The 15194-nt window shown below is 38.8% G+C and overlaps 1 protein-coding gene across 1 annotated transcript; it reads right to left on the bottom strand.

Moving 5' to 3' along the window:
- Nucleotides 1-1882: 1882 nt before the first annotated feature.
- Nucleotides 1883-13803, bottom strand: npepl1 (aminopeptidase like 1). The gene is made up of 12 exons (XM_084731822.1): nucleotides 13548-13803; nucleotides 11150-11335; nucleotides 10746-10916; nucleotides 10517-10606; nucleotides 10319-10400; nucleotides 8984-9126; nucleotides 8352-8429; nucleotides 8159-8259; nucleotides 7889-8012; nucleotides 7532-7708; nucleotides 5770-5880; nucleotides 1883-2792 (listed from the first exon to the last, which is right to left on the bottom strand). The coding sequence occupies exons 1-12, from the start codon at nucleotides 13695-13697 to the stop codon at nucleotides 2634-2636; spliced, it is 1572 nt and encodes a 523-aa protein (XP_084587948.1). The 5' UTR covers nucleotides 13698-13803; the 3' UTR covers nucleotides 1883-2633.
- Nucleotides 13804-15194: the final 1391 nt, after the last annotated feature.

Genomic DNA, 15194 nt, shown 5'->3' with positions numbered 1-15194 from the left:
GTAAACTCAGACTTATAAACCGGTACAGAGACTGCAGTCAGTCATGTGACCAGTAAATCACACCACAGACAGACGAGCAGGCACATGTTTAACAAGGAAGTAAGTGACAGAAAATTGAAACAATAGGTCATACAAAATCGACTGAATAAAATATACACTGGGCATTAACCTTGAAAATGTTGGGAAACATTCATATAATCGATTGTTCCTTTTTTTGGAAAGTAACTCAGTACACTTACTCAAGTACTCTATTTTAATTGAGTATTTCCATTATATACTACTTCATACTTCTACTCTACTATATTTTGGAAGCCAGTATTGCACTTTTTACTCCACTACATCTATTTGATAACCCAAGTAACTTTGTAGATTCGGATTATTAATAAAACACATATAAATAAACTAGTGAAATATGATAAATTAGTATAGATTGATCTATATAAGCAGTATATAAAATATGTGAACCTGAAAGAGATTACTGATAACTGATAATCACTAATTATGATCCAGTAACATCATATATATTATCCTAATATGGGCCTTTCTGTATAATGATTATACTTTTGTTGAAAGAAATGTAAATAGTAAACTTAGCTTTTGAATGCAGGACTTTTACTTGTATTACCACTTTCACCAAAGTAAAAGCTCTGAGCACTTCTTGTACTGCTGCCCACATAAATGCCACACCACTTGCAAAATGTGTTTCCAAAACACAACTCAAGTTTATTTGCAGAGGCATTAACAAAGACAAATGCCTTTATCTCTAAAACCTAATAATACATTTAAAGGCAGGAAACCACAGCAATAATATATGGTGAAACTGGACACAAAATTTAGTATAATGCAAACTATAGGATCAGTGTTGTCATGTAGTTTATTTCATTGTCAGCAGTTTGAGTTGTTAACCACTCAGTGTCACATGCAGCAATACTGCTACTATCCTTGTCACTGTGATGTCCACCTTGTGATTAAACCATGTCAAGACTTTTATCCTGTCTGTAAATTCCTGATCTTAAAATTTTAGAATGGTCATCATGAAGGCACCAGACATAGAGCTCTCAGAATTACTGTATTATTATATCATCCCAAAAGTTTCATAAGGAGCACACTGATTAAATATCTAAATATTAAAGATATACAATGCAGGATCTTCCAGTTGCTGTTTGTAAACACACCATTCTAAGTTGTCTCCTCAAAAAGTGAGGGAGAGAGACAAAGGGGGACCAGCAGTGGTTGAGTGAGCTAGAGAGTGAATGAAGAGAGGGAACTACATTAGCAAGAACAACATAGTGGAAACAGACAAAGGTTAAGTTGGGAATACACTGTACAATTTGAGCCAATTTCTGACCTTACATTTTAGCCACACTCACCTGAAGTTAAACCAAATTTCAACTTTGCCCAGAAGCATCACAAGCACAGCAAAATATGGAAACACAGGTAGAGGGTAACATCTCTTCAGACACAGACACCACCATACATTTCTAGTGGGTCATAAATGATGACTGAGAGGAATTTTTGTCGATACATTTTTTTAGTGAATATCCTGCATAGTACACCTTTAACTAATGATAGAATAATATTGACTGGTCATCTAGTTTAAGACTTCAGCAGAACTGTGTTACAAAACAACAAAAATCTTGAGCTAAACTTCACATCATGTTGTGATGTTATGAATCACTTTGGTTAATTTTAGGTGGGACAGAATCTAAACTCATGGTCCACTTAAAAGCTCATTCCTGAGCTTTTAACCACATCTTTCAGCAGATGGAGTTTGCTCAGCAGGTATAGGATAAAAATTCTCCCAAAAGCTAGAGCTTACATATTGAATAAAGATATTTCTGGTTAACATTTTCGAGGGTTTTACTTCACATGTACACAGAGGTCAGATGGCACTGCCTTTATTGAAGGACAACATGATTGTCACAAGGGTGGAAAAACATACTCACGCTGGAATCTGTCTAATACTTGATCTTACAGTTAACATCCTGTATGTGTACTCTGTGCTGACAAAGCATATGTGGCATCGCTTGCTAATTACTCATCTGACACCATTGTGAAACTTTTAAAAACTGCAGTAAGCTCTCAATGCTCAGTTTGGTCCCGAGATGACACAATCCAACTATACACAGGGTGAATACAAAGTGCAGTGTGGTTACTGAAAAAGAAAATAGCGGGATCCTGATCCAGTATTTTTAACAACATCAAAGACAACATGTATGGCAAGATGCTTGTTTTGCATAAAGTAGCGACATACAACAATGCCTGCTGATGAGGTGGATATTTGAAAACAAAGTTTATGTTTTATGAGGTAAAACCAAACAAATCAAAGCACGTTCATCAAAAGCAACTGGAACATGGAGAAGCTACAGTATGGAGGTGATCAGTGCAGTGAGTGACAAGACAAATAAATGAGGGCCTGTGTTTATCACAATCATGTATAACACACCTGATTTACTGATTATTATCTTTTTTTATTCAGTGAAGTCAAATTTAATCAAACACAGGAAGTTGAATCACAGTTTAAAATGTTTTAATTCTAACTGGAGGAGCTCTTGCTTCAACCATTTGGGTGTGGTGGTGGTGGTGGCAGCGGAGCGGTCAAGGTTGGGAAGAAAACCGTCGTTGTGCGTGTTCTACACCAGCCTTCGTCTCTTGCAGTCACGCTCCATCTGGTCTTCAGAATTATTGGTGGCAGCACCCAGAGGAGACACTTTATTCAGCATGGAGTCATCCGACGCCTGACCGAACAGGGCCATGAGCAGAGCAACACCGAATCCTGTGGCACGCTCCCCCTGCAAGGATGAAATAAAAACACAAAAAAACAAGGGTCAGATTCCAGAGTCATTACTGTAAAGTTAAACCACAGTGACCTTTTTTAAGCTTCTTCTTAAAGTTATCTGTTACATTCAGAGTTAATGTGAGTGAAACTTAAGACCTTGTTGACTCTAAAAAAAAAACCTATTCTTCATAGATGCTTATTACAGTGACATTGCCAAATCCAATACAATTACACCAGTGTGAAAAAATAAATACACTGCAGGTGTTAGTACAGTAAAGATGATTATGAGCTGAATTAAACTTTTTTAGAAGCCAGAAGGAAATTTGTAAAAAGTACTTGAAATTAAAAGGGCCAGTGTGTACGATTTAGGGACATCTAGCAGTGAGCTTGCAAATTGTAAACACTTCATCTCCCGCTCCCATTCCCAGCATAAAGGAGAAGTTGTAGTGGCTGCCAAATGTCAAAGGCCTTATCTAGAGCCAGTGTTTGGTTTGTCTGTTTTGGGCTACTATAGAAACCAGAGATGTCACAATTCAATTTGACTTTTGATTTTAAAGTTACAATTCAATTTAAACATTTTTTTAGCACTAGTGGCACTGTTAGACTATTGAGTCTTGATTTTTAATGATCAACAGATTATTAGTTTTATGCCCTGACAACTGTTATTTGCATGTTCAAATTCTCCTTACAAATGTGCTATATGGTAGCAACTGTGACATAACAACTGGTAAGCTACATTGTGTGTCATGTTTGTTGTTCAGACACTTTCCAGGTACTGCCAGTAGTTGAGGTTGGAGAGACAAAAAAACAAAACAAATTAAAAAAAAAATGCCAATTCTGTCTTTTCAATTTGATTACTAAAATTGGAAGCTCATTTCAATCGATTTTCAATCTGTATTGATTGTGCCAGCTTGAGTAGAAATATGTTGCTGTAACAGGGCAGCCTCCCAGGAAGAGGACCCTCAGCCTCTAAGGTAACGAAGACACCACAATTCTTATTTTCAGGTGATTATATGCTATTAACATTCTGCCAATAAATCTGTGTAAATCTTACACACTGGACCTCAACAGAATACAAAATGAACACGTGTGATGGAGTTAGTAATGACCAATGAGATCAGCTGCCCTTACTTCCTTAAAAAGTGGTGCTGAGTTATTATGTTATTCATTATGACTGAGTAAGACCTAATGGTTGAGCAAGTAAAGTAGCAGCAAAAATCATTTTCTCCAAGGAGGAAGTCGGTGTTTTGTCTGCATCCAAGACAAATGTGTATTTGTGAAGCCAGATCTCTCTCCACAGCACTAAGCACTGCGGAGAGAGATCCGGCTGGGAGAGACTAGCCTTTACAATGTCTGATTAGAGACTTCATGCATGACTACGATGTCAGGCATGCACACTATTTTATGCCTATGGTCCCACAAATGCATCACATTTTATAGATGCAAAAACTAACATTGTGCAAAACATCACCTGAAATTGATTGAAAAATCATGATTTCCAAATTCTCTCTCTCTCTCTCCCTCTCTCTCTCTCCCTCCCTCTCCCCCTCTCCCTCTCTCCCTCCCTCATTATTACCCTAACACTCGCATGAGTCCCATTCACTGTTATTCACACATAAAATGTTATTGCTTGCCAATTATTCCTCTTGTTCATACGGGACATCACAAATCCCTCTAATTCTGTTTTCCAAAGGTTTATCTGAAGCTGATATGAGTCGAGTCCACTGGGTATATCACATTTACGCCACGGTTTTGATCTGTCCTCCACGTGGCTGCATGTCCCACCAGCAATGTCTCAGAAGCAGTCCAGCAGATGAACGTTTTGCGTGCCCGATTATGTCAACTTGCTCAAAATTTGTTGATTTGGTCTGGCTTTATGTGCTTACACCATGCATAAGTAGGCTACGTAGTTAAACAGTTTCTCTTTTGTCTGTTTTTATGATCACAAATCTGTACGGTGCATTTTATTTTGAAAATTGACCGGATTCTCTATGGTGTGTCTGTGTCTCACTTCCTGTCTGCTCGATCTGTTGCTGTACTGACTGATGCAGCATCCGTGAAAAATAAACTTATTTGAAGCAGAGAGCCGCTTCTGAGACACGCTGCAGCACTGCTAATAAAATGACAAGAACGGATGTGATCAGCTCCACCTGATCTGCTGCAGCTGTAATGCAACACAGCCATGCCTGGTGGAATCAGGCCATTGGGCTGAATAAGTTAGACAGTTAGTACCCATCTTTCAGTGTTTCAGTGTTTTTAATACAAAATTACCTTTTTGTTACCATTTCTCCACTGCAGCCTAACAGAGAAAGGTGGTCAGAAGAACCCCAAACAGGATTTTTTTTTTGTACTAAAATGGCTGTAACTTTGCATGATACCAAATTAATTTGGCTGACTGACCGCTTCAGGTAAAATTTTGAAAACATTTTGTACAGAACAAGGACAGTGGATTTTTTTTCCCTGACTACTGACATTTAAAATGCATTAGAAAGAGATCTATAAATATTCAGTATGACAAGGAGGAGGCAGCAAAACCTGTTCCAATGTCTAAATGGACACCTGACATGAAAACTTGTGACCCTACCCTTTAATGATCAACATGGAAGTGTGCCACCTTCCTTAAACATTCTGCTGACTCTGTGCTTTCAGGTTACTGACCCTCTGGTTGTATTGAATAATCTTTTAAACATGTTTCAACAAAGCACAGGAACATTTTCCACAGCTGATATTTCATATGGACATGAAAACATCCAAATGTAAATACAAATAACTTTGCACCATAATAAAATGTATCTACATGACTGTGCATGAAAATGATAGGAGTTCAGTTTGAGGCTGGATTTATGTGACTCTGTAGAGGTCTATGTGCACGTGACACTCCTGTTAAGTTCCTCAAGACATTTCCTGTTAATCCAGTTGCAGCAGTCTCCAGGGTAAAAATCAGAGCACCGCCTGATTTCACATTATCTGTTTCACACCAAGGTACTCACAGCATGGACAGGAGAGGCGATATCAACATGGACCCAGACACCAGGCCAATCGAATCCCAAGTGGGAACCAATAAAGAGGCCGGCACAAGAGCTCTGAGCATTTTCTCGGTCCTGTCAAAATACAAGAAAAGGATTTAAAAAAAAAAAAAAAAAGCCTCAGAAACTTGGCAAAATACATTGCTTATATCAGTTACAAAATAAATATTCTACTTGAAATAAGTAGTTGCTTTGATGCCCATACAAGCTGTTATATAGATCTAGATCTACAACATAATATCAAAAGCAAGATGATAATATAATGGTATGAAAAGCATTAGTCAAACTAGTTAACTCTGTTGCACATACAGTATATACAAACAGACTTGGAAAACTTATATCAGTTAGGAAAGTAGGGGTGGGCGATATAGCCTCAGAATTATATCATGATACTTCAAGGAAATTTGCATTAATGATATTTATGATGAAAGAAAAAAATCAAACGAGGCAGAATATCAGTGCTGAAACTGTTGCACTGCCTCCAAGTTCTTGTGTAAACATAAAATGGATATATTATAAAATGACGTAAGTTGGTATGTCAGTACAAGAACTGTACAAGGAAACACTTTGAATGCCAAAACGCACTAAATGTGCATCTAACTGAAGTTTCTATAGCACACTACAGGCTTTGGATATAAAATTCCACCACATAACCAGCAGTATTTTAGGAAAAGGTTCCCAAGTATATGCATATTTCTTTGAAAAAAAAGACAATATTTTATTAGTCTATTTAATGACTTAATGGTGTGCAAAATTCATGTTTTTGTATTGAGGCAGCAGGATCATTTACATCACTTTCACTCTGACATTCTACATCAGTGAGGATGTTTTAGTCAACAGCAGATGTGTAAAAAATTTCACCGGTGATATTGTGGTCTGTATGATATGGCACAGCCCTATAGGATAGATATTCTATTTGATATATGTACAAGTTATGTTCTTATAATCTTCAGAGGAGAACTGATTCATATCTACATACAGTGAACGGAGAGCGTTCATGCAGTGCTGTGCCATCAAATTAAATGCTCAAAGTAGTATCTAAAGGCCAAGTGTTAAGTACTGTGCAAGCACCTTAAACGGCTACTCTATACTGTTTTATTAATCTCCTCTTGAACCATGTCAGCAGAGAAGTTCCAAAAAAATGTTGAGATTGACTCAAGTTTCAAGGTTCTTTGTTGCCCTCTAGGTGGAGCTCACTGCAAAATACAGCTCTGATATGAACATAGGAAAAATGCTTTGGTTGTTGTAGGTATTAAACTGGACCAACCAAGCAGAAAAATGTCTTTTCAAGTGATAAACTCAATTAATACAAGTTTAATTAAAGCTAGCCACACGTTTCGATCACAATGCTTTGTCTTAAGCAGACAGAAACTAGTTTGTTTACAGCTTCTAACAAGAAAGCTTTTTTTAAACAACAATTTAGACAAACTAGTCTTGGGACTGATGTATCAACAGAATCTAGCAAAGCGTGGTTAACTACGAATTCTAGAGTTATCCAAAATGTGGTCCAGCCTGTACAGACTAATCAAGTTTGTGCTAACTGTGGTCACTGTTTATTGTCATTTAATGAACTAAGTACAATGTGCACATGTAAAGGAGATGCAATTACAGAGAGCTGGAATTGCATTAGAAAATGTCAAAAAAAAGAAATGTGTCAATTTTGTGCAAGTCATATTATGTCCTTTTTGAGCATCAGTTTTTGATGAGTTTGTAGTTTGTCACTTACTGCCACGGAGTTCTTCATGTCAGCCATGGCAGAGGTGAACTCACTGAAGTGCAGCTCGGGGCAGTAGACCAGTGGGTGAGCGAGATCTCCGCTACTGCGGCCAGCGCGCACACACGCCACCTCCCACTGCTCACTGTTAGTCATCACAGCTGCATGGTACTTCCCTGTGGAGATCCCCTGTACAAAAAAGATTTGAGATTTAACGCAGATTCCTGTTTGAAGGCAAAATTCATTGTTTGTTCTAATCTAAATAAAAAGATAAAATAATGCTGGTATTTCCCTTTAAGTAATATATCTATAAACCAGTTCATACTTGCTGTAGGAGGTTTAACAAGTCTCTAAGAGGCAGTCACGCACCTGTGCCCCTGTCAGTGTGGCCATGTCCAGAATGATATCAGCTGCGAGGTCTTTGCTGGCATAAACCACTCCATCCGCCAGCACCAGCCTGCCCTCTGCATCAGTGTTGTTGATCTCCACTGTCCTTCAGAATAAAACACACAAATTTACACCACAGGCCACATTCATTCCTTGTAAAGTAATGGGTCAGTCTGTATGCATTCATACTGTGACAGCACATACAAAACAAATCAGGTAATGTGACATATTATTATGAAAAGAGGGCCTCACTTTCCAGAGTACAGAGTGTGGATATCATCAGGTCGTGTGGCTGTGGGCCCGACTGCATTCTCTGCGAGGCAAAACACTGCATGGAGGTTATCTTTAAAGCCCTGAAAAACACAGAGGACAGAGTGATTAAAGAAAGAGACAGAGGAGGCTAAAATCACAGCTGCTGTGGGATGAGATGAAAAGGTCACCTCACCTGTTTAATAGTAGCTTTGAAAGCTCCCAAAATGGCAGCAGCTCCACCACAGTCCCTCTTCATCCCTGGCATTGTGGTCTAGGAAAACACATACTTACATGTGATGAAACATGATGACTTCATGTGATCTCTGATGTTGTTTTAATGCATGTCTGGCATGCATTGACCAAGACAGTGACCATAAGTCTATACATTTAGACTCAGAAAAGCTTCACCAGCTGGTTTGTAAACACTGTCCCCGCAGAAGTGAGCTCCAGTTTTCTATTTACATATGACACTACATCGACCGGTGCATGCCACAGCAGCTACATGTGAACGGATTACTGAGAACAGGCTTAAAGCTTAACAGATCAGAGGAGTCAGAGCATGTAGATTTGAGGATCACCAAGACGACTGCAAAGTTCATCAGTTTTTATAAGCTAGCAGTCTGAAAGGTGTACAGTGAATAGACCGGAATTTAAAAAAACAACTTTTCAAATTATTATCAATAACTATTAGTCCACAAGATCACAATGACTGTTGCTGTAGTGATGTTCCTGGTACAAGAGCATAATAAAGACTTATATCATAAAGATTTTTTTCATGATCTACAACAGTTACCATCACTTCTCCAGAGTAAAAATAGGATTTACCTTTCCCTTGATGCTCAGTCCTCCAGTGTCATACACGATGCCCTTGCCCACCCATGCAATGGTTTGGGTTGCACCATCTGGTGTGTGGCTCAAGACTGCTAATGCAGGAGGATGCTCTGCCGCCTTGCCAACTCCATAAATACCTGACAGGGAAAAGCGTTAAGTTCCATACATGCATGCATACATGCATATATGCTTACTACTCTACAAGGTGCTGTGGTTTCTACAGAATATTAGACAATTCTGATAGTCATTTGTTGAGCAGGTCTTTGGATTATCATTTTTTCCCCCGTGCCTATTTATCTGCACAAACTTGTCCTGTGGGACTCCGAGAGCCAATCTGCCCCACCCAACCCACAAAAATATGTTAATCAACATCCCAACCCCGTCCTGCAAACTAGCACATTATGCTTAATAGAAGCATGACTGTAAGGACTGAGCGCCATGGTGCTCTCCAAGGGGCTGCTGCTGTCAGATGCATGCATGATCTTAACAGTGAAATTTAACTAAATAGTAGCCTAAGTCTATACTTTCTTTATTTAGCCTTGTGTTTGGTTGCACTGTGTAGACAAAGAATGGAGTCCACAGCTCCAGGATTTAACCTATTTCAATGCCCTTTAAGCACCAACCAGCTGAGTTAAAAGCTGTCTCATGGATGCACTTGTTTTTGGGATGCACAGCACTGATCTAGCCAGCATGCCTGTGTTTGGGAGACATGATATTTTCTGTCCACTGGACTTGTCTGAGCCATGGGTTCTGGGTCGCTCCGTGCATCACTATAGACTATCAGTAAAGGCCAAAATTTTTTCATTGTTTAATTTAACCATCTAGTCTTGAACAGCTGACCTCCCTCTCACTTGCAGCAGTGAACTCTCCGTCTGGCGGTCTAAGTCATGCCCAACATCCCTCGACCCCTGGCAAAGCTTTGCATATTCGCTGTTGATTATTAACAAAGCTCTGGAGCCACAAAAAAAAAGTTTTCTTCACAGCTGTAGTGGTTTTCTCACTATTAGAGTTCATATTTTCGAAAAGGTAAGACTTGAGTAAAAAACAGCTTTAACAAAGATGTCAAGGTGCAAATGAAACAAAATTGAACTGATTTAGGATTAGAATCAATTAATGCAAAGATACATTTTTCTGACCACAATGTGTGCCAATTATTAATTGCTTAGAAATAATCTCCAACAATTTGCACAGTAATGTGTGTATAATGAGAATAATACAAGTAAACTGGTATATTTAGCTAAGAAATTTAGAGTGGTCTTTAGAAACTAAATTGAACCTATAATTATTGCAACTGCTGAATGAGTCCATTAGCGAGTTAGCAATTTGTACCTCCAAACCCTCTTTGTTTCAGTTCCTCTCCACGAATGATGACTGGAGTAATTCCTAGTTCAGTTCCAACAGCCTTGATTTCCTGAAACATAAATGAATGTCTGTGTCCACTGGCTGCATCACAATAATTTTAACTAGTTCAAACTCATTCTGTAGTAATGTGAACAAAATTTCCAAAAGGGAAACAGTTTCACTTACCTCTAAGAAGTGATCTGTATTCATCTCATTGCATGGTGTGTCCACGATGCGAGCTGCCAGCCGCACTCCATCAGCAGCGTTGGAGAGACACTGAACAGAAGGAAAACATTCAGTTATGGACCACAGTGGTTTAAAAACATGCTTATTTCTGTGTATCATCCTATAAGACCTGAAAACTGGGACCAAATGCAAGGAAAACTTTAGAATAAAAACAATAACAGTGCAGTACCTCAAGTTCTGCATCATCGAGAGAACTGTTGTCTTGCCCGATGATCACAAACTCCACAGTGACATGCTTCTTCTCACCCCTGCGTGAGGATGTGGAACGACGAGAGAAGATGGGGAAGGCCCTGGAGATGGCACAGGAGGACGCAAACACATCTGAACGCTCACACACCATCTGGAGAAGAAACAGACACTCATATCAGCCACATTACACTGGATGACCCAGTTTTACTGCCATAAGACTCCCAGAAGGAGTCATAAAAGGGTGAAACAGCAGATCTGTTCTGTAGCTAAAAGTGCTCCCTGCCCTCCCTGGAAGAGGTCGAGGAAAGGACAGAAAATTCCCACTAAAAGATCCATAACTATTATGTGACAGGCAAGATCATACAAAATTCTGAAGATACTAACCACAATGCAGCGGTTGTTCCCTCCAGGCAGGCAGGAACGGACCAGACGGGAGAGAAAATGGGCAGAAGATGGGCTGTTGTGCCTGCTGACCCGTGAAGGAAGTGCAGCCACTGCGGCATGGTTGAGGTACAGAGGGCAGCTGTCTGTTGGATTAGGGTTCAAAGCACTGACAGCCGCCTGCCAGATCTGAGAAAACATGAGACAAAACTAGCATTTAAGATAACTGTAAACCCTAGAGCAGAAACAATTATTAGATTAAGTGATCCGATGAATTTAATCGAAAAACTTAATCTACAAATCTACATCTGGTCTGAGAGGCTACAGTTGGCATTTAGGCTAAAAATAATATAATAATTGTACTGGATTTGTTTTCCGCTGAAGCTCCAGGAGTGTTTTGGTGAACAGTGAACTGGAGATCTTCAGTCATCCTCACTTCAGCACAGGGGTGAGTAGATATTGAGTGAAATTTCATTTTTGGGTGAACTATCGCTTTAAGTCCATCAAAAAGTGAGCAATAGCAATCCCACAGTAATAAGCCCCAAATCATTACTGTACATGACACTTCCTTTTCATCCTGTCTCCACCTGTTAGTTGTTATCCATATTGTGCAGCAATTTGCTAAATAATGCGTATAATCTCTTATTTCTTTGTGAGCTCTTTGTGACAGCAAACAACATATAGTAAGTATACACATCAGAAGCATTAAAATGCTGCATAAACATCTATCAGTTACTGGAATAACATTTCCATGTGAGGGTCCTGATGATGCAGCATGACAATCACCAAAACTGTCCAATCAACAAGGTACCTTTCAGTCTGTGTAACTTGATGTTTACTCTTCTTGGTTTGTTTGATAAAAGTCAGTGTGAACTGAACTGAACAGGAACTGGACCTGAACTAACAATGCATCAGTGTTACCCGTCAAGTAACAATCATGTTGGGTATTAATCATTGTCAGAGGATAGTGGGGCAGGAAACCTTTCTTTGACCTCACAGGCTCACTCTCTCAAGCCTTTCTTTTATAGACTGGCTGTCACAATTACACAATCACCTCTGAAGACTATGCACAACACTCTGCAACACACAGCTTAACTTACATCTCTATCGGATATCATGAGAGCAGAGTATTTTTGTCTGGGTCTAACCACACAGTGCCCTAACCACTCATCAGGAACAGGATGTCTCCCAGTTCAAGACTCTACATAAGTTACTCTCATGGCCATATAGCACACCTATTATCTGTGGAAATGAACTGCTCTCAAAGCTAGGAAATATAAAATTCAGACTTTAACCTCAACAGTCAGCCAGTTGTAAAGTCTTACATTGTTCCATTAGAAGTTCATTAGCTGGTGTTGGTTAATTATTAAGTACAAAGACAACCTCCACTAGAGTTAGGCAACTTAACACTAAGAGGAAAGTGGGTTTACTTGACAATATTGACATTGTAAATTGTTACTTTTCCTTACTAGTGACTAATAAAAAACAAACCATCACTGATAAACAGTCTTGGTTTCTGTGGGTTCCACAGGTTAAATTTATGACTTTTTAAGACTATTGTGAAGGCAATTTAAGACCCGTTTCATGTCCATACTGGCAAAAACGTACATGTAAAGTTTGCATTAGTAATCATTAGTTCATGTTGGGTTCATTTGTAGTTGTTACAGTGTGAGCAACACAATTTTTAAGACCTGTCGAAATCGTATTTATGAAATCTTGAGGCTTAAAATTCACGTTATATTTCACACTTTTTAAGAAACCCTGTAAGTACACCTACTCAAGTTTAAATTCAAGGTAGTTGTACTTTGAGTATTTCCATTTTCTGCAAAACCACATTTCAGAGGCAAATATTGTACGTTTTATTACACATATGGCTTACAGGTCTATATAATAGTTAGCCTGAAGACTACAATTATTTATTACTAGTGATTTTATCTGATACATTGGGTAATTAAGTTAAGTCTGACAGAGACCATTTGACTGTACAATAAGTCCTTTCACTTTTGGCACACTTTGCTGATACTTGTATATTGTTAGCTACTACAAAGTAAAATTATGAATGCAGGACCTTTTCTGGCAGTGTACTATTTTCGGTCTAGTACTGTTACTTTTCCTACGGTAAATGATGTGAATACTTCTTCCACCACTGCTAACAAGACCGATAACGTCTCTTTAATAATCTTAGCTCTAATCGTTACTTTTACAGCTAGTTCGTTAGACTAGCTTAGTCAGATAGCGTTATTTACGTGGGACTAGTTACCGTTAGCGAGCTAACCACGTTAAATTTACATTAGCGTTACATTAATTGGCTAACTAGCTGCGTTAGCTGACGCTGACACAGATTAGCATAGCGCTAAGATTAGCTGTCAGCCAGCTATCATTATCACTGACTCTTCATTACCTCTTTGCTAACGACAGGCTGCAGTTTTCCCTTGATTTGGCTCCAGCTGACTTGCTGCAGGCTGCTCTGCTGTCCGATAATCAGCACAGGGCGGTTCTGTGGCTCGGAGTCACCGGCAGAAGCCTTGAACTCCAACACCACGTTCGCCATTTTTGTCACTTGCTACAGACAGCTAGCTGACTGGAAGTGGACAGACTGCTGTCGTTCACTGAAGCAGCCCGAACCGGCGACGGCAGCCGGCAGAGGATCAAAAAGCTTTTACCGGGTAAATTTATAGAAGCTGTAAGTAGCATGGGAAGTCTCTTTATCAACCTCTAGCGGTGACCAGAAGGAGCTACGTGAAGATGAAGCCAAACGCGTGTTTAGAAGGGAACTCTTGATTTACGAGGCTCTCGAGATTTGTATGAGTTGTTTATTTATTTTGCACTTTGTATAACCTAATTGTGTATTATAACGTAACAACGATGTGGTTAAAACATGTAGGTTTAGACACAAAAAACACTCGGAGAAAGGTTTGTTTTATGATCACTCTCGCGAGATCTCGGCCTGGGGTTCCCTACCAAACACGACCCACAACCTGAGCCTCAGGACGTGCATCAAAAGTAATCTGTGTGTGTAGGACATACTCCCAAACATTTATACATATGAATGAACGTCACAATATTGCTTAATAACAGACACTGAATGACAGTAAAGATTAGTGGATTTTGGTGTTATCAGGGTCAATAATGGCCTAATAGTAAGTCTATGATGAAGTCTGATATGTTTTTTTGATCAATTTGCCAGAATGCTGTCAAAAACTAGTCCAAAATTAAGTTTGACTTAACAGACAATGACATGGGTCAATGCAAAGTTTGTAGAAATATTTTTGGGCCTCTCATGTGACATTAAGGTAAAAATGAAGCCTGAAAGTGGGGTAATTAGGGAAATGGAAAGGGGGGAAAAAAAACTTCATATACCCTTCAGATGGTAGCGATATATTTATTTTCTCTCATATGAATGTCATCCACAACTAAAACCACACAGAGTATTCAAGTTGTGTTACACCCTGAAATCTCAGTAAGACGTACAGAAGACACAGTTTGTTCACATGAAAAGCAACAGAGCAGTTCCTAAAGACAAACATTGATTAAAACATTTCACTGCAACTCTTGTTCTGAAATGTCAAACCACTTATTCCCACTAATTTCATCCAAATGAAACAAGGAAGGACATGCTCAAACTGGTTTCTGCTGTTATTTGAAAGTTACATTTGTATAATGCCCTTTAAAATTTGATATATTTGCATAACCCTTTTGTAAAATGTAAACTTCAATGTCAGAGTGCAAACTGTTAGGAAAAAAACAATTGTAAAGGAAATCATTTTGTAAAAGGGGAAAATATCAAAGTCTGTGTGCTAATACAGCTTTCAAATTATAAAAAGATAAACATTTAATGCACATATCCATTTATAAAAACCTGATTTCTTTAAAGAGACAGAGGCAGTGCCATTGTATTAGTACAGGTATATTGTGTCGAGTTATTTAATAATGATCATAAAAACCTCATTCTCTGGATTCTACCACTGTTTCTTATTCACTCATAAAATATTTAGGAAATAGATTTATAGACTCTCAATAACTGCTGGACAAACAATGAAGGAAATGT

The sequence above is a fragment of the Lutjanus erythropterus genome, chromosome 2, assembly GCF_056507025.1.
Source record: "Lutjanus erythropterus isolate fLutEry1 chromosome 2, fLutEry1.hap2, whole genome shotgun sequence".
Taxonomy (NCBI): domain Eukaryota; kingdom Metazoa; phylum Chordata; class Actinopteri; order Lutjaniformes; family Lutjanidae; genus Lutjanus; species Lutjanus erythropterus.
The sequence above is the reverse complement of the archived record's forward strand: the minus strand, read 5'-3'. Positions and strand labels throughout refer to the sequence as shown.

Excerpts from the sequence above, each read along its gene's own strand:
- npepl1 (XM_084731822.1), bottom strand. The coding sequence starts at position 13,697 with ATGGCGAACGTGGTGTTGGAGTTCAAGGCTTCTGCCGGTGACTCCGAG. Across the intron at positions 10,917-11,149 it reads GGAACAACCGCTGCATTGTG|ATGGTGTGTGAGCGTTCAGA; the intron begins GTTAGTATCTTC and ends TTTCTTCTCCAG. Across the intron at positions 5,881-7,531 it reads ACATGAAGAACTCCGTGGCA|GACCGAGAAAATGCTCAGAG; the intron begins GTAAGTGACAAA and ends GTATTTTGACAG.